Source organism: Petaurus breviceps, unplaced genomic scaffold (genome assembly GCF_028583685.1).
Source record: "Petaurus breviceps papuanus isolate PSGF00001 unplaced genomic scaffold, PetGlider_PUasm1.0 490, whole genome shotgun sequence".
NCBI classification, from domain to species: domain Eukaryota; kingdom Metazoa; phylum Chordata; class Mammalia; order Diprotodontia; family Petauridae; genus Petaurus; species Petaurus breviceps.
In genome coordinates, this window is record NW_027186352.1 from 854224 (window position 1) to 870860 (window position 16637).

At 53.5% G+C, this 16637-nt stretch overlaps 1 protein-coding gene across 1 annotated transcript in view; it reads right to left on the minus strand.

Moving 5' to 3' along the window:
- ADGRA1 (adhesion G protein-coupled receptor A1) overlaps positions 1 to 16232 on the minus strand; it is a 303872-nt gene extending 287640 nt beyond the window's left edge. The window contains exon 1 of the mRNA XM_069101685.1: positions 15907 to 16232. Within this exon, the coding sequence (XP_068957786.1) occupies positions 15907 to 16136 (230 nt within the window). The 5' untranslated portion in view covers positions 16137 to 16232. The remainder of the gene's footprint in view (positions 1 to 15906) is intronic.
- Positions 16233 to 16637: the final 405 nt, after the last annotated feature.

Below are 16637 nucleotides of genomic sequence, written 5' to 3' on the forward strand. Positions count from 1 at the left end.
AGCTGCCCAAGCCACGTCCATATCCCTCTCCCTCCCCCATCACCTCCAGGATCAAATGGAGAGTCCTGTGTTTGACAGGCAAAGCCCTCCAGTTCCCCCAGGCCACAACACAGCCAGCCACACAGGTCTGGGTGCAGACTCCATCTCCCATCTCTGAGCCTTTGTAATGGCAACTCACAGTGCAGGGAAAGTGCTCAGCCTCTGCCTCCCACAACCCCTAGCTTCCTTCAAGACTCAGCTCACCTCCCATGCTAGTGTCTTCACCTGTGAGCGCTGTGATCAGGAAGACCTGAGTGCAAATCCAGGCTCAGACATTTCCTCGCTGTGTGACCCTGGGTAAGCCACTTAACTTCTCACTCTCCGTTTTCTCTTCTGTAAAATGAGGACCATGATAGCCCCTCCTTCCCAGGGCTGTCTGAGCTCAGATGAGGCAGTAATTGTAAAAGCACTTTGCAAACCTCAAAGCACTGTATAAATACTAGCCATTTATTACCATCACTACCTGCTTTGTTTATATCTGTGGGTTCTGAATGATGTGGGCTGTCTCCCTAGTAGAATGTAACCCTCCTTGAGGGGAGAGTTTGGGGTTGTTCTTGCTTTTTCATTGCACCCCCAATACTTCCACACTACCAGGCACACAGTAGGTGCTAAATGTTTGTGGAATGGTTGATCATCTCCAGAGTCAAGTGACTAGAGCTTTTTCAACCCGTGTCTTCATGTGTAGAATGGAGTTACCCACATTTGTTTCAGAGGGCTGGTGTGAAGCAGGAGCTTTGCACCAAAACGTGAGAGGTGACGATGAGAAAATGGAGCCAGGAAGGACATGAGAGGAAGGACTCCCAGATTAAGTCCATGTGCCCTCGAGGTATCACGGGCCAAACATGGGACCCAGGGACGTTCCAAGGCAGCCTCCTGAGGCCCTTTCTGACTCAGAACAGTCAGCTCCTCTTCCCACAAGGTGAAGGAGCAGGAGATGACTTGAAATCAGAGGTTGTGAGGAGCCTGGAACACACCTCCAGGCTCCTTAATGGGGCTGCTGGGTGAATCTGGCTCAAAGGGACTCCATCTCCTCTGAAGCTGCCAGGCCTGGGTCAGAGCTCATCCCTGTGCTATTGGACAATCTATCAATGAAGTGAAAGAAGGCTTCGATGGCACACTTGTCCAGTCCCAGGGGAAACGAGGCTGGGAGAGGCAGCCAATGGCCTGGACAACAGAATTAGAACCGAAAGGGTAACCTGGCTGACTCTTGGGTCAGCTCTAATAAGGCAATGGGTGAAGGGGTCAGCTGGAAGTCTTAGGAGCGGCACCTTCCAAAGGTGTCCGGTGATTGGGCAGGGACTCTCTTAAGAAAGGAAGGGAGGGCAGGACAGCCTCACTGCTGCCACTGATGCTGCTTCGCTCCCATCCCCCTCCCCTCATCCTTCCCTGCTCAGCTCCTTCACCCTTGGAAACTTTAGAAGGTACTTCCTGCATCAAAACTACTTGGTACTGGCTGAGAAATAGAGTGGTGGATCAGTGGAGTAAGTTAGGTACCCAAGACAGTATTCAATGACTAGAGTAATCTACTGTTTGATAAACCCAAAGGCTTCTGGGATAAGATCTGGGCAAAGACCAATATCTTACACCATATACCAAGATAAAGTCAAAACAAGCACATGATTTTGACATAAAGGCTGATACCATAAGCAAACCAGGAAGGTAAGGAATAGATTACCTGTCAGATTTATGGAGAATGGAAGAATCTGTGACCAAACAAGAGACAGAAAATACTATGAAATGCAAAATGGATGATTTTGATGACATTGAATTGAAAAATTTTTGCACCAACAAAGCAAATGCAACCAAGACTAGAAGGGAAGCAAAAAGCTGGGAAACAATTTTTATAACCACTGTCACTGATAAAGGCCTCATTTCACAAATTATTATATGTAGAGAACTGAATCAAATTTATAAAAATACAAATCATTCACCAATTGACAAATGGCCAAAAGATATGAACAGGCAGTTTTCAGATAAAGAAATTATCTATAGTAATATAAACATACTCTAAATCACTATTGATTAGAGAAATACAAATCAAAACAACTCTGAGGTACCACATCACACCTATCAGATTGGTAAAATGACAAAACAGGAAAATGATAAATGCTGGAGAAGATGTGGGAAAATTGAAACACTAATTCATTGTTGGTGGAATTGTGAACTGACTCAACCGTTCTGAAGAGCAATTGGACTATGCCCCAAAGGGCTATACAACGCTATACCCTTTGATCCAACAAGACCATTGCTAGATCTGTATCCCAAAGAGATCATAAAAACAAGAAAAGTACAAAAATATTGATAGCAGCTCTTTTTATGTGGTGGAAAAGAACTGGAGATTGAGGGGACACCCATCAGTTGGGGAATGGTTGGACAAGCCATGGTATGTGAATGTAATGGAACACTATTGTGCTATAGGAAATGATGGGCAGGGGGACTTCAGAAAAACCTGGAAGGACTTCTATGAACTGATGCAGAGTGAAGTGAGCAGAACCAGAAGAGCACCGTATGAAGTAACAGCCACACTGTGTGATGACTGACTGAGAGACTTAGCTCTTCTCAGACGGCTCCAAAAGGCTCACGAAGGAAATCGCCAGCCATATCCAGAGAAAGAACTGTGGAGTCTGAATGCAGATCAAAGCCGACTATTTGCTTTCTTTTTGTTGGTTTGGTTTTGTTTCTTCTTTCTCATGGTCCCTCCCATTCTTTCTAATTCTTATTTACAACATGACTAATGTGAAAATATGTTTAATAGGAATGTATCTGTAGAGTCTATATCCGATTGCATGCCATCTTGGGGAGGGGGAGGTGAGGAGAGGGGGAAATTTAGGACTCAACATCTTATGGGAGTGATGTTGAAAACTTTAAAACAATTAATTAATTTAAATTTTTTTAAATAAAAAATTGACACTCTCTGGTCCCAAACCAAATTCAGCAGGATTGATGAAAGCAAATCCATGGGGCCAGGGACTTCTGCCCTGCACTGCCAACAGGGATGGGCAGAGAAGTGTGGGCAGAGATGTTTCCTGCACATTCTTGTCAGCACAGTTGTGAACTGTTAAGGATGGGACATGCACCCAGGGGAGAGGGAGCTGGGATAGGAGCCCTAGGGATGTCCACAGGCATGGCAGAAGTAGGCATGCTGTGGCACTGACAAGCAGTCACAGGCACATGAATGTTGGGTGTCATGAAGCTAGCAGGGAAAGAGGGATGGCCAGATCACAGGGCTTAAAGCTCCTGCTCCAGAACCCTCTCCCTTATCACCCCCAGCTCGTCTGTTTGCACAGAGATGCGTGTGCGTTGTCTCTGCTGCAAGACTGGGAGTTCCTGGAGGGCAAAGCCTATCTCCTGCCTCCCTCTGTGTCCCAGCTGCTTAGCTCAGTGCCCAACATGTGGCAGGGGCTTAAACGTTCATTGACCAACCAAGTGTGAACTTGGGTTTCCTCGTGGCATGACCAGGTCTTACTGGACCTCCAAGGCTTCCTCTGCCCTTGCTCAGTTGAGGGGACTTGGTCCAAAGGCTGGGTCCACTCTATGGTGTTTGCCCACTTTATACAAAGCAAAGGGGCCTGATTATAGCCAGCAGTGTGGTTTGCTAAGAGGAATCATTGTCAAAGTACTTTGCTCCAAAGGCCCAGGAAAGGTGGGGCTGCAGGTCCTGTGGGTCCATTGTACAGATGGGGAAAAGACTCTTTGAGTGTGTGCAAGACCATGGGAAAGGTAGGTCTGACCTGTGTCCTGCCCAGCTCTTTCTTCTGCATCCCTCCCAGTTGCCTCTCCCTGAGGGGCTCTCTGGACTCATCCCTGGGACCTACAGTAGGGGCTTCACCTGCACCCAAGACTCCGACTCTCTTCTGGCCACTGGGGCCTTCCTTGTCCCTCCCAGGGAAATTCTGGCCTCTGGGGTCAGGGGCTAAATGGATGGCTGAGCTGGCCTCCCAGGCTGGCTCCTTCTTGAATAATGCTCCCTTTTCCTTGTCTTTCCCTGACCACAGTTGAAGCCGTTCTTGCTAGTAAGAATGAAGTGGCTGTTTCACCTGGCCTCCGCCACTGCTTGGACATGCACCACGTGACTGGAAATGAGGCTGTCCTGAAACCCTCCCAGGCCTGGGGGTGGGGCTGCACCCCAGGATCACACTGGAAAATACTCCCCAAATGACAGCCCTCCTAAAGTGGGCAAGTCTGCTTCAGGGGAGGAGCGCTATTCCCCAGCCCTGCTCCCCAAGGCGGCATGGCTGGTCACCCCCTGCTGCGGGCTGTGGTACGAGGCTAATGGATCCTGGCTCACTCCCTCCTGCAGCCCACCCATGAGCCCAGAACTGAGCCCTGGTATCTCCCCTGCTCAGCCACTGCTGGAGCCAGTGTCCCCAGCTGCCGGACCCCAGCAGAGCTGACCTCAAATTTGTCACTGAGCGGGAAAGGGTCTCCTTGTAGATACCTCCCCTCTCCACACACACACACACACACACACACACACACACACACGCACATGCACACATATACATGCACACATATACATACACACAAACCCATATACATACACATATGCATATGCATACATACACACCTATATACACACACATGCACATGCATGTGCACACGCACCCCCAATCTAGAGGCTGCATAGAAGCCTCTCTGGTCCCCAGGATGCTCAGGGGGCTCCAGTGGGCAGGGCAGAGGACAGCCAGTAGGTCAGACTGTGAACTTCAGAACAGACTTGAGCAAAATGCAAACCTTTCTTGACGTTTCTGGGGCATGGGCAGGGCACCTGGAAGGCTCAGCTTTTTATAGCTGGGAACACCTTGCACCATCTCTTTCCCCTCCCTGGTTCTAACCCTAATGGAGCTGATCCCATCCCCCTCTCTGCCTTGGAACAGGAAGGGGTGCAGTCAGCCAGAGAGGCCCAAGGAACTGGACAGTGCCAGCAAGAGGCAGAGGCGAGGCCTTGTGGGAGGTCAGCCTGGCGACTGGGGGCTGGGGGCAGAAGCCCCACAATACCCTGCTCTGCAGCCAGCCCTTCTCCCAGAGCAGGACAGCCCTGCCCCTGTGGCAGACATAGCTACAGATCAAGCTTGTCCAGTGCTCAGCCACATCTCCCAGGGGCCTCCCCCAGTCCTTCAGCTGGTGGTCTCTCCTTGCCCCTGCCATCTCAGTGACTGGCTGAGCATTGGCCCTGTGATGGGTGGCAGGCTCCCCATGAATCAAAGCAGGTCCCCCTCTGGCCACAAGCTGGACCTGCCAAAGACTAGCAGGGTGAGGCAACCCCAACCCACTCTGGGCCCTCAGCCTAGGGCTTTGGGGAAGCCCCTTTGCCCCCCTCAGGGGACTCCCCTTTACTCATTCCTCTCAGCCGGCCTTTGTGGGCTCCTGCCCAGCCCACCCCTCACTACCCACTCCCTATTTGACTCAGCCTCTCCCAGGACCTAATGGAACAGAAATCCAGAAGCCAGAAAGGCAGACTAGACAGACTGGTGCTTGGGCTGGGACACCAAGGCAGAGCTGAGAGTGTCTTGAAGGGGGAGTGTGGTCCAGAGGGCAGGGTTTGGGACTTGGGGTCTGAGGACACGGGTCCCAAGCCCAGCTCTGTCATGGAATGACTGTGTGACCCTGGACAAGTCCCCTCACTTGTCTGTGCCTCAGTGTCATTGTCTGCCAAATGAGGGTGTTGATCCCAACAGGTCCTAGGGTGCCTTCCTGCTCTTAATAGCCCATTAGGAGAGAAATACAAACAAGAAGGAACTTCAGAGAATCCAAGGTGAAGGAAGCAGGCTTCTAAGGGCTGGGGTGAGGGGCACAAACTGCTGGAGATGAAGCCCCAAGTCCTGAGGGGGATGGAGAGCACCTGGGGAGGAGTGAGAAGAAAGATGGGAAAGGGGTGAGCTGCCATATTCCTTCGGGGTGGGGAGTCACCTGGGGAGCCCCTGATGTCTGGGGAGCGGGCCTGGCAGAGGACCATAGATCGTGGTTCTGGGTGGAGGAGATATTCTGGAGGCCCAGAGACCAGGTTGGAGGTGCTGGGGGCTTGGACGGGGTAGAGAAACCGTGAGTGAGGAGAGAGGGGGACCAGACGGCAGAGGACAAAAGTGGCCTCATGCTGAAGGCATTTGGAATGTTCTGGACTGAGCTCAACAGACTGAAGCCTTGGACCAGGGTCCTGACAGCTCCTGGCACCGTCACCAGGCCTGCAGGTGCATTGCAACTCGGATCCCTTGGGCCAAGGAGCCACTCCTAACAGGGGGGCTGCCCCATCTTCCCCTTCCCCCTCCCCCCCCCCTCTTCTTCGGCTAGACCCCCTACCAAGGGCTCCACTGACTCCTCCCTCCACCCTGCCCCCACCTGTCTTTGGGGCCTCTCTCCCCCTTAAGGAGCTCCCAAGAGTCCCCCTCACAAATCATGCCTGACTAGATTGCAAACCCTCTGAGGGCAGGTATGGTATTTTTTTAAATCCCCTGGTGCTTCATCTTCTTTCAGACCCCTAAATGTGGGTGTTTGCCAATGCAACAATGCACTTCTGCCTACCATGTTCGAGGCACTGGGTTTGAGGGATGAGGAAGCTGGGTCACAAGATCTTGAGTGGGCAGACAGAGCCTTCAAGGCTTCCCTTATCTCCTCAAGCCTCCTGTGGCAGCCCTGCCCCCAGCTCCAGAGCTGAGGACACAACTGAGGCCTTTCACAGCCAGGGTCCCCTGCCCCTCTCCACAAGGGCCTGGCATTCTCCCACTTCTCTCCTCCACTCCAGTCCCTGATGCAGAGGGGCCTGACTGACCCCTCAATGTGACCCTTCACGCCCGCCCCCTCCTGTTTGATCCCACAGATTGCCTCCCACTCCTTGGAATCCTCTCTCAGTCTCTCCCTGTCTCCTGTATCCTTCCCAGCTGCTTGCAAACACACCCATTCTAAAAATAAAAAATAAAACATCCCTCATTAGGCCCCTATTCTCCATCCCCAACTGCTCTTGTCCTCTCTCTTTTTTCCCTTCTCAGCTAAACTTGAGAGACACTGCCCCCGCTTCCGCTCATCTCACTCCCTTCTGGCTTCCGGCCTCTATCCAGAGTCACCAAGGATCTCAAATGGCCTCTGGCAATGCTCATCCTTCTTCACCTCTTTGTGCTGCTGGCCCTCCCAGGCACCTTCTTCTGGACCCTCTCTGGACTTGGGTCCTACTGTAGTTTGCTGGTTCTCTTCCAAGTTATCTGGCCACTGGACATCCTCTGCTAGACCATCACCCATGACTTCCCCCTGACTGGGAATGTTCCCCAAGGGTCCCTCTTAGGTCCTTTCCTCCCCTCCCCTCCCCTGTCCTCTTCACTCTCCCTTCTTCTCCCCTCCCTCTTCTCTCCCCTCCCTTCTTCTCCCTTCCCCTCCTCTCCCCTCTCCTCTCTTTCTCCTCCTCTCCCTCGCTCTTCTCCTATCCTCTCTCCCACTGACCTCATCAACTCCACTGAGCTCAGCTCTTATCTCTAGGCAGATGAATCCCACTTCTATAGATCCAAAACAAGTTATCAAGTATGCATCAAGCACATCCTGTATACCACGAACTCTACTAAGTCCTGGGGACACAAAAAATGCAAGAGACAGTCCCTGCCCTCAGGGAGCTCCCAGTCCAATAGGGAAGACAAGATGCCAATGACTCTGTGCCAGTAAAATGTGGGCAGGATAAACTAGGGATAGTTACCAGCAGGAAGACAGTGGGTGGCCTTTAATTGGGGATCAGGTGGGACTTTGGCTGAGACCTGAAGAAAAACAGAGAACCCAGGAGGTAGAGGTGAGGAGAGAGGGCATGCCAGGCAAGGGGAAAGGCCAGGAGAAAGGCCCAGAATCTGGAGATGGAGTGTCCTGTATTCAAGGAACAGCCAGAATGCCAGTGATGCTGGATCTCAGGTACAAGGGAAGGAGACAGTTGTGAGAAGACTGAAAGGTTGTGGGTGGGGTGCATGTTCCAAAGGATTTTGAAGCCCAACAGAATTTTATATTTAGCCCTAGTAATAGGAGCTACCAATCTCATATTACAGATGGAGAAACTGAGGCTCATTGAGGCCAACTGACTACCTGGACCTGTACTCTCTCCTGAGTTCCAGTCCCACATCAACAATGGCCTTTTAGACATGTTGGAATGGAAGTTCCATAGCCACAGACTCCATATGTCCAAAGCCAAAACACTCTCAGCCTCAAACTGTCCTCTCTGCTACACTTCTGTGTTTTGTGAAGGGCACCAAAAATCTTCCAAGGTTTAAAACCCCAGCATCACCATGGACTCTTCCACCTCTCTCAACCCCAAGGTCCAATATGGCACCAAGGTCTGCTGATTTCACTTCTTCAACCTCTCTTGTCAATGTTGTCTCTGCCTTGCTCTCCAATATGCCCCTTTCTCTTCTCTGACCCCAGCCCCGAGCCTGATCAAGACCCTCATCACCTCACCCTGGACTACTGTGTTAGCTGCTTCTGAGTCGGCCTGCACCAAATCTCTGCTCCCTCCAGTCCATCCTTCACTCAGCCACCAGAGTGATTTTCCAAAAGTGAAGGTATGACTATATCACCCCCTACTCCATAACCCCCTATGGCTCCCTACTGTCTTTTAATTCTCCATTGGTTTTCCTTTGTCAGAAAGGAGAAGAGAACAAGCTCCATAAGCCACTGACTGATTTCGGCGGGGGGGTAAAACTGATTCTTTTTTTTCTTTTAAAAACCATTGTTGATTTCTTCTCTCTATATACCTCCTACAGTTCCCAAAATATCCCACTCACCCCCACTCTCCTGGGAACTATCTCTCATGACAAAGAATTTTTCAAAAGAGGAAAGAAAGCTTGGCAAAAGTAAGGAATGCATCACCAAAATCGGATATTCTGTGCCGTATTCCACACCTACCATCCCCCACCTCTGCAAGGAAGGAAGGGAAGTATGTTCTTACATATTTTCACACCAATAGAGCCCTGGAAGTGGCAGGATGCACCTTCTAGAACACTGGTCCTGCTTCCCAGCTCCCTCTCACAGCCATCATGCGGGGAAACAAGTCCTGCAGAGATCCCCACAGGGCAGGCAAGCCCATTCACCTGCAGCAGCCAGGCTCTCAGAGGGAGGAGCCAGGCAGGTCCAATTACCTACAGTCCCATCCTGACCACCATCTCTCCTCTGGACCTAAGAGGCTAGAAAAGCCAGGATTCCAGCCCAGAGTCATGATTCTGGGAAGCCACCCTTACGAAGATGAAGCTTGGACCTGTTTCCACAGGGGCTGCAGCCCCAGCTCCTGAAGACCCAGGAAAGAAAGTTTTTGTCACCATAATCCTTGGCCCTGTCCAATGATTCAACATCAGAAGCTAATGCCATTTTTTTCATGGAAATAACATGACAGAAAAGGCCTGACCACATGCTTTGGGCTGTCCTGTAAGGACCCTGGGAACATCCATCTGACTTGCAGCTGAGACCTTCCTTCTGTGCTGTCTCCCCCATTAGAATGGGAGCCCCCAGAGAGCCAGAACCCTCTGACTTCTGTTTGTATTCTCAGGGCTTGTTTAGGAGCTCTTAATAAGTGTTCCATTCATCCATTCACCCATTTATCATGCTAACATTTCTTACAGTGCAGGAATATTCTCTCATTTTCTTGTGCTACACCTCACTTAGCCATGCACCAAACAATGAGGTACAGATCCTAGATACCACAAACAGAGCTCCCAGGAATATTTTAGTGGCCTGTCTATGGGGCCTATCTTTCTGCCATTGACCTCCTTCAGGTAACAGTGGGATCTCTCACTCAAAGGGTGTGGGTGTTTTAGCCACTTTCTTGAAATTTCTTTAAGGTTTCCAAATAGCAGCCAAGATAAAACTGAATTATGGGTGAACAATATGTCCAACTTTGGCCCAGAAGAATTGAGAAAATGTCTCTTTTGTCTTTGTAAATGTAGGGTACTATTGGAGGGGAGGGTGAAATATCACCAAATTCAGCCAGACTGACCACTGAGTAACTGCTGGTTCATTTTGCTACAATGTCGTTGTACTTGGGCTAGCTCCTGGGGCTGGGAAGAAGATGGGATTTGGAAACAAATGTGATGTGAAATCAGGAAGCATCAGTTAAAAGTCCAGAAATAGAAACACCAAAGTCCTGAGTAGAGACGACCCAGCCAGCCCAGATGTTGTGTGCCTCCTGGACTGGAGGCCAGATGGGAACAAGGATGGGAAAGGACCAGCAGAGTCCAGAGAAGGGGAGATCGTGGCGATGGGTGTACGCCAGGCACCTCCTAATCCGCTCCTGTTTTCTCTGCCAAGGAGAAATATCCTTGGCCTTGAAGGACAACCACAAATGACTGAAACCTGTGAGAAATAAGGGAACCGACCACCGGAGCACACTGAGCTCACCCGGATGAGGGGAGGGAAAGTCAAGGACCCGGGAACCAGGAGGGGACCGGATCGCTGAGCCACTGCCAGGGATCTCTAAAAAAAAGTCCTGTGCAGAGCAGAGACAAGCTGCCATGCTGGGGCAGTTCAGAAGCAGAGAGAGACTGACAAAATGTAAGTCACTAAGCTTGTCTTTGACACCTGGCAGAATTCTAGAAAACAGAGGGATGGTATGTGAGCCCTTAGAAAGGGAGGCAGCAGTCACCAAGAGCCTCCTGGCTTCATCTAAACAAATCCTATCCGAGGCCTTCCCCTGGGGAGGGAGGTGCATGTCTCCCAAGGGATCTTGCCTGATACATTAGGGCACATGACAGATCTCTGGAGGGGCTCTCCATATAGTGGTGACTAGCCAAAAGTCCACGTGGCACACTTATCAGCCAGCATCAAGTCAGGACAACAGCAGGCAGGGTTGGGTAAGGCCTGGGCAGGCTAGCCACTGAGGGGAATCAAAGACAATAAAACATGATAGGGATAAATATGTTACCATCTTATACTTGGGTTCAAAAAATAGACTTCCTAAGTGTAAGACAAGGGAGGGGCAGCTAGGCGGTGCAGCGGACAGAGGGCTGGGCCTGGAGTCAGGAGAACGTCGGTCCAAACCCAGCCTCAGACACTTGCTAGCTATGTGACCCTGGGCAAGTCACTTAATCGTTTGTCTCAGTTCTTCATCTCTTAAAGGAACTGGAGAAGGAAAGACAAACCACCCCAGTACCTCTGCCAAGGAAACTCTAAATGGCAAAGAGTCAGATGGGACTGAAAAATAACTCAGCAACACTAACAACAGCCAGGAGGCAAGGGAGGCGTGGGGGCGCAGGAGGGAGGAGGGACATTGAGCCAAACTGCAGGGGATAAAGAGGAGGCTTTCGCCCTCTACTCTGCCCTACTCAGACCACATCTGGACAGCTGTGGTCAGTTCTGGGTAAGGAAGGACACTGATAATTGAGGGAATATCCCTGGTTGGGAGAACTGGACCCGTATAGTCTGGAGAATGTCACGTCAGGGGTGGGTGGGAGACATCGAGTATTCCCAGGGCTGCCATGGGACATCAGATTAGCCTTGTGCTGCTTGACTCCAGAGGGGTCCCCAAATGTCTGGAAGACCTCCAGGAGAGCAGGCCTAGCTGGGATGGGATGTGGGGCACTGGGGTGGGGGCTCACAGGAGCCTTCTCATCTGGGAGGCCAAACAATGAAGAGGAAGGCCAGTGTGTGTCCGTGAGGAGCAGCCCAGACCCAAGACCATGAATGCCCAGTTCTGTCATCTTCTCTTGGACAGTTTGACAGTTGAGGTGGTCAGAGCAGAGAAGCTGCCACGTGGAGCTTGGGGGTCACAGTGGATGGTCGGCTCCTGAGAGAGTGCTACAGAGTCCCACCGGACAGAGGGCAAGTGAGGTCAGAACAGGAGGGAAGGATGAGGAGAGGAGAGGCTGAGGGCCTGGAGCTGGGTCCGGACAAGGCTGAACAGCCAGCCTTCGGGGTGGGGGTGGGGGTGGGGGAGGGAGAGTAGCAGCCCAGACTCCCAAGGAAGCCTAGGACTCCAAATCTGGCTCCAAACTCATGGAAAGAGAGTGAGGTCAGGGCTCATGCTCACACATAGGCTTTCTCTCTGTCTCTGTCTGTCTCTGTCTCTTTCTCTTTGTCTCTGTCTCTCTCTCTCTGTCTCTGTCTCTCTGTCTTTCTCTCTCTCTGTCTCTCTATCTCTGTCTCTCTCTGTCTCTGTCTCTCTGTCTCTCTGTCTCTCTGTCTCTCTGTCTCTCTCTCTCTCTGTCTCTCTGTCTCTCTGTCTCTGTCTCTCTCCTCCTCCTCCTCCTCCTCCTCCTCCTCTTCCTCTTCCTCCTCCAAATACAAGCAGAATTGGGAGGTCCAGACTCAGGGGCCTTGACAATTGAGCATTTCTCAGAGACAGGAGGCCTAATAAGTAGAGATGAGGGGATGGGGGTGTCTGGCAGTGAGTGAAGGTGGAGAGGGCCCTCCGGGGTGACCTGACTGGTCCCCAAAGCAGAAGAGCATATTTCCAAACAAAGTAGCTCTTGGCTCAGTAAGTGAGTCAGGCCTCCCTGGGAACCATCAGCTCAGCTTGGAGAAAATCTGCCCTCTAGCAGCTTAGATGGGAGCAGGCTTCAGAATGACTCCCCCATTTTTTCCTCCCTCATGCACACATGGGCTGAATCCATAAAAATGCCAAGAGGATCCATATGGCCTGGGCTAAAGCCATTGGCTATGAGTGAGACCGACAGAGGACAGTCAGTCCTGATAATGCCTTTCTTCCCAAGGCAGGCCCAGGTCCCAGAACCTACTTCATTACAAGCCCCAGGGCACTAGAAAGACACCCACAACCCATGATCCCACCTCCTGGGGCCTCCTAAGCGTGAGGTCCAGCTGAGGCAGCCTCTTTAATCCAGATCCAATTTAATCCAATCCCTAGCCTGGGAATGGGGAAGGAGGAAAAGGAGGGTCCTGGGTGGGGGACTTGCAGTTGCAGCCACAGCCTTGGTCAGATGGCCCGGCCCCCTGGAAACCATCCCAGTCAAGAGCTCTGGCCTCCTGCTGATCTCAGCCTTACCCCCTCATTCCTCTTGGCCTGGCCTATGGACTATGTAGCTGCCTGGAGAGCAGCCCCCACCTGAGATCAGGCCCTCACTATACTCCAGTTCAGGCTCCCTCCCCAGCCTGCTTCAGCCAGGCCCTAGCCCAGTGTCTGCCCTTTTAGATGAACTGCCCAGCTGCCCAGGCTCTGGTCCCCTGAGCCTGCTCACCCCCTGGCTGGGCTCAACACAAGGCTCCCCACAGCCCAGCAGCTTGGCCACAGCATTCTGTCTGATGAGACAGTAAAGGGACTCCTTGGGGTGCAGGGGACAGAGCCCTGGGCTAGTTATCACAAACTGCAGCTGAGGGGCCACCACCTTCAGTGTCTATGGGGGGATCAGTTCTTTGGGAGTCTGGGTGACATTCACCACTAGTCAGTTTACAAGCCAACTGGGTTTGCTTAGTGCCTGATTAGGGATGACAGATTAGTGCCTTAGACCCGATGCCAGCCTCAGATATGGGGCTTCCCACCACCCTCCCAAGCCCCCTGCTGGGTCCCCTCAGTGAAAGCTGAATCTGGGGGCCAGACCTCTCCAATCACAAGTGCTACTTCAATATTTTACAGTGAAAGTGAAGGAAGAAGCCTCTGGCCAGGAGGTGGGATAGGGAAGGCAGAGTGAGGATTAAAGGGGAAAATGTAGCTCATGGTCCAGGCCCATTTTCTGTTCTTTGGAGAAACTCAGGTCTGGAGGTTATAAACCAAGGAATCCACAAGCATTTTTTTTAAGTGTCAGGTTTTTGCGGGGGTGAGGGGAGGGGGGAGGGGTGGGGGGAAGGGGAAAGGAGGAGAGAGTCGCCGATGGAATTAGCTCACACAAAAAATAAACACAGGGGTATGGGGGGGGGGGATAAAAAGGGGAGGGGAGACTAGCAGCCCAGACTCCCAAGGAAGCCTAGGACTCCAAATCTGGTTCCAAACTCATGGAAGGAGAGTGAGGTCAGGGCTCATGCTCACACACAGGCTTACACACACACACACAATCACCCTTTTCCAGCCTGCAGGCAGTCTCTCCAGAATAATTAGGCTGCCCATTAGCTCAAACAGCTCTGCAAGCAGCGGCTGCAACATACACGCCACATCTGTATAGTGACAGGCTGACGCTCTCCAGATGTGGTCAATTATTCTCTCTTTACCAGGCGTCTCCCAGAAAGTGATGACTTGAGGAAAAGCGCAGTAAGCAGTGAAGATGTTCACAGCATGAACTGTCAGCAGTGGCACTAAGCAGGCGAGGCGAGAGGCCAGGGCAGAGGCACTCGGAGGCTACAGCTGCCCCGGGAGGCATTTCCTGGCCGTCCGTGACCATGACCTCCCCTCTCCCGCCGCGATCCTGTGGCGCTCGGGTCTACCTTCAGTGACCCTCGGTCCTCACGTGCGGCCCCATTAAATCGAGGCCTGGCCTATCTGCTTCTGGTCTGACAGGACCAGCAGCAGCCGCTGCCCCGCAAACCTCCCGGTGGCTGGGGGTGGAGGCGATCGCAGCCTTGCTGCCAGGTAGCGGCTCCCGCCTCACTCCACCCAGCCCTGCCTTTCCCTCCTGCTCCACTCGGTTTAAACAAATTCTCCTTTCCGGTTGTTTTCGGGCTCCTGGTAAGCTGCCTGCACGGAGGCTGAGGGGGGAGGGGGTTTGGGTGAGGAAAGGCTGGGGACTCAAGGCTGGGGGTGTCGGCCTCGACTGGACCATGGAGCCCTGAATGTTCTCCCACCCCACCCTCGTCAGTTATGCTTCAGGAAAAGAAGGGCTCAGAGACAGACTGACCAGAGCAAATTCTGCTCATTCCGAAAAGGAAAACACCGTGAACCTTTCCAAAACAAACACTGACCCCTCGAGTGAGATCGGCTGAAAAAGTAGAACTCAAGTGGTCAGTTTCCGGAAGAGTTTTCCAAAGCACGAGAGGGAGGGGGACGCTGGGGGGGGGGGGCTGGGGGCTTAGGGCGGTGCGGGACAGGAGGGGGACTAGGGAAACCTAGAGGTGTGGGAGCTAGGGGCAGGGGGCTATTAGAACAGGAGGCTGGGGTGGCTGGGGACACCTAGGGGAGTTGGGAGGGGCTTGGGGGCGGGGGGGGGGGGAGAAGGGGAGCTAGTAGGGCAGGGGCCTGAGGAAACCTAGAGGAGCTGTTAGGGCTTTGGAGGGCTGGGGGGAAGAGGGCTTGTAGTGCAGGGAACTGGGGACACCTCGGGGAGCTGGGAGGGCCTTGGGCGCTGGAAGGGGTGCTGGTCTCCAGCTCTGACAAGGTATTAAGTGCTAAATTCGATCCTAGCAAACTTGGCCGCCCAGGAGCTAAGTTCAGCCAAGGACCTGTTCGTCTGGTGTCAAACTTTTCCGAAACTTTTACAATCCCAGAGAAGTTCCCCAGATGTTAGTTGGGTCAGGGTGTTCCTGGTTTTATCTTTCTCAGGGCAAGGGTGCAGCTACGAGGCCCCCTGGGCTGCCGCAGGGAGGGAGAGAGCACTGACAGATGGGGCCAAAGGGGCCTGGGAAAGCCAGGAGCCCCCAGCCGCAACTTGGGGTGAGGGGTGGTCCAGGACCCAGCACCCCGCCAGGTCGGTCCCCAGAAGGCGAAGTGAGATCCAGGCTTCGGTCTCAAGTAAGAAATATTGTGTAGAGGTGGGGGGAGCTTGACAAGACGAGGCGCGTGGCACAACTCTCCCGCTCTCCCCCGAGGAGGGGGGGGAATCTGGCTCGATGCCAGATCCCCAAGTCCCGAGGCAGGAAGCCCTCTTGGGTGGGTCGAGCACACACAGACAGGACACACGAATGAGGCAAGCAGGGACCCGGGCTGAAGATGTGAGTCCCGCTTAGCCACTCGGCAGGAGCGCGAGATGACTGCCTCAGTTTCCCCCCTATTTCGCCTCTGTTTTCCCGCTACCCCGTTCCCCGGCTGGCTGCACTTACAGGCTGATGGTTCGGCGGGGCAGCAGCTCGGGCTGTGGCGTGGCCACCAGGTCTCCTCCAGCACAGGCCACTCGGATGCGCAGCTCGGGCCGCCCAGGTCCCTGGGCGCGCTCGGCAGTGCACAAGCAGCCGTCCAGGGGCAGCTCGGGGCAGTGGCGGCTGGCGGCCCTGAGCCGGGACAGGCTGAGGGCCAAGGCCAAGTGCAGGGCCAGGACCGCGCCGGGGGCCATGAGGTTCGCTGCGGCTGCAGGCTGGGGCTGCCGGGGCCCGAGGCCGCCTCATGGCCCGCGCCGTCCGGCTGGCCGCCCTTCAGTTCAGGTCCATTCCTCTACAGCTGGCCGCCCGGGGGCTCCTCCTCTTCCCTGCGCCTCCTCCGCCTCCTGCCTCCCGGGGCCGCCCCAGCCGGGGGAGGGGGGCGGGGCGGGGGAGGTCCACAGGCGGGGGCAGGGGCGGGAAGGGGCGGGCCAGCCTCTGGAGCCAGAACTCAGGAGCCGAGGCCGAAGGGAGGCTGGCCAGGCGGGGCCCGGGCGGGGCGGGAGGCCAACGGCCAGCTCAGAGGCCGCGGCTGCAGCTGCGGCCGCTGAGCTCTGTCCCGAGTGGAGGACAGAGCCTCCGGCTTATCTGGGGCGGGGCAGAACCCCCACCCTGCAGCCCCATCTCATGCCCTCAAGGCATGTGGAAACCGAGGGCTTTAATGGGGTTAGGCAGGGGCTCCTGCCAGTGGTTCTGGT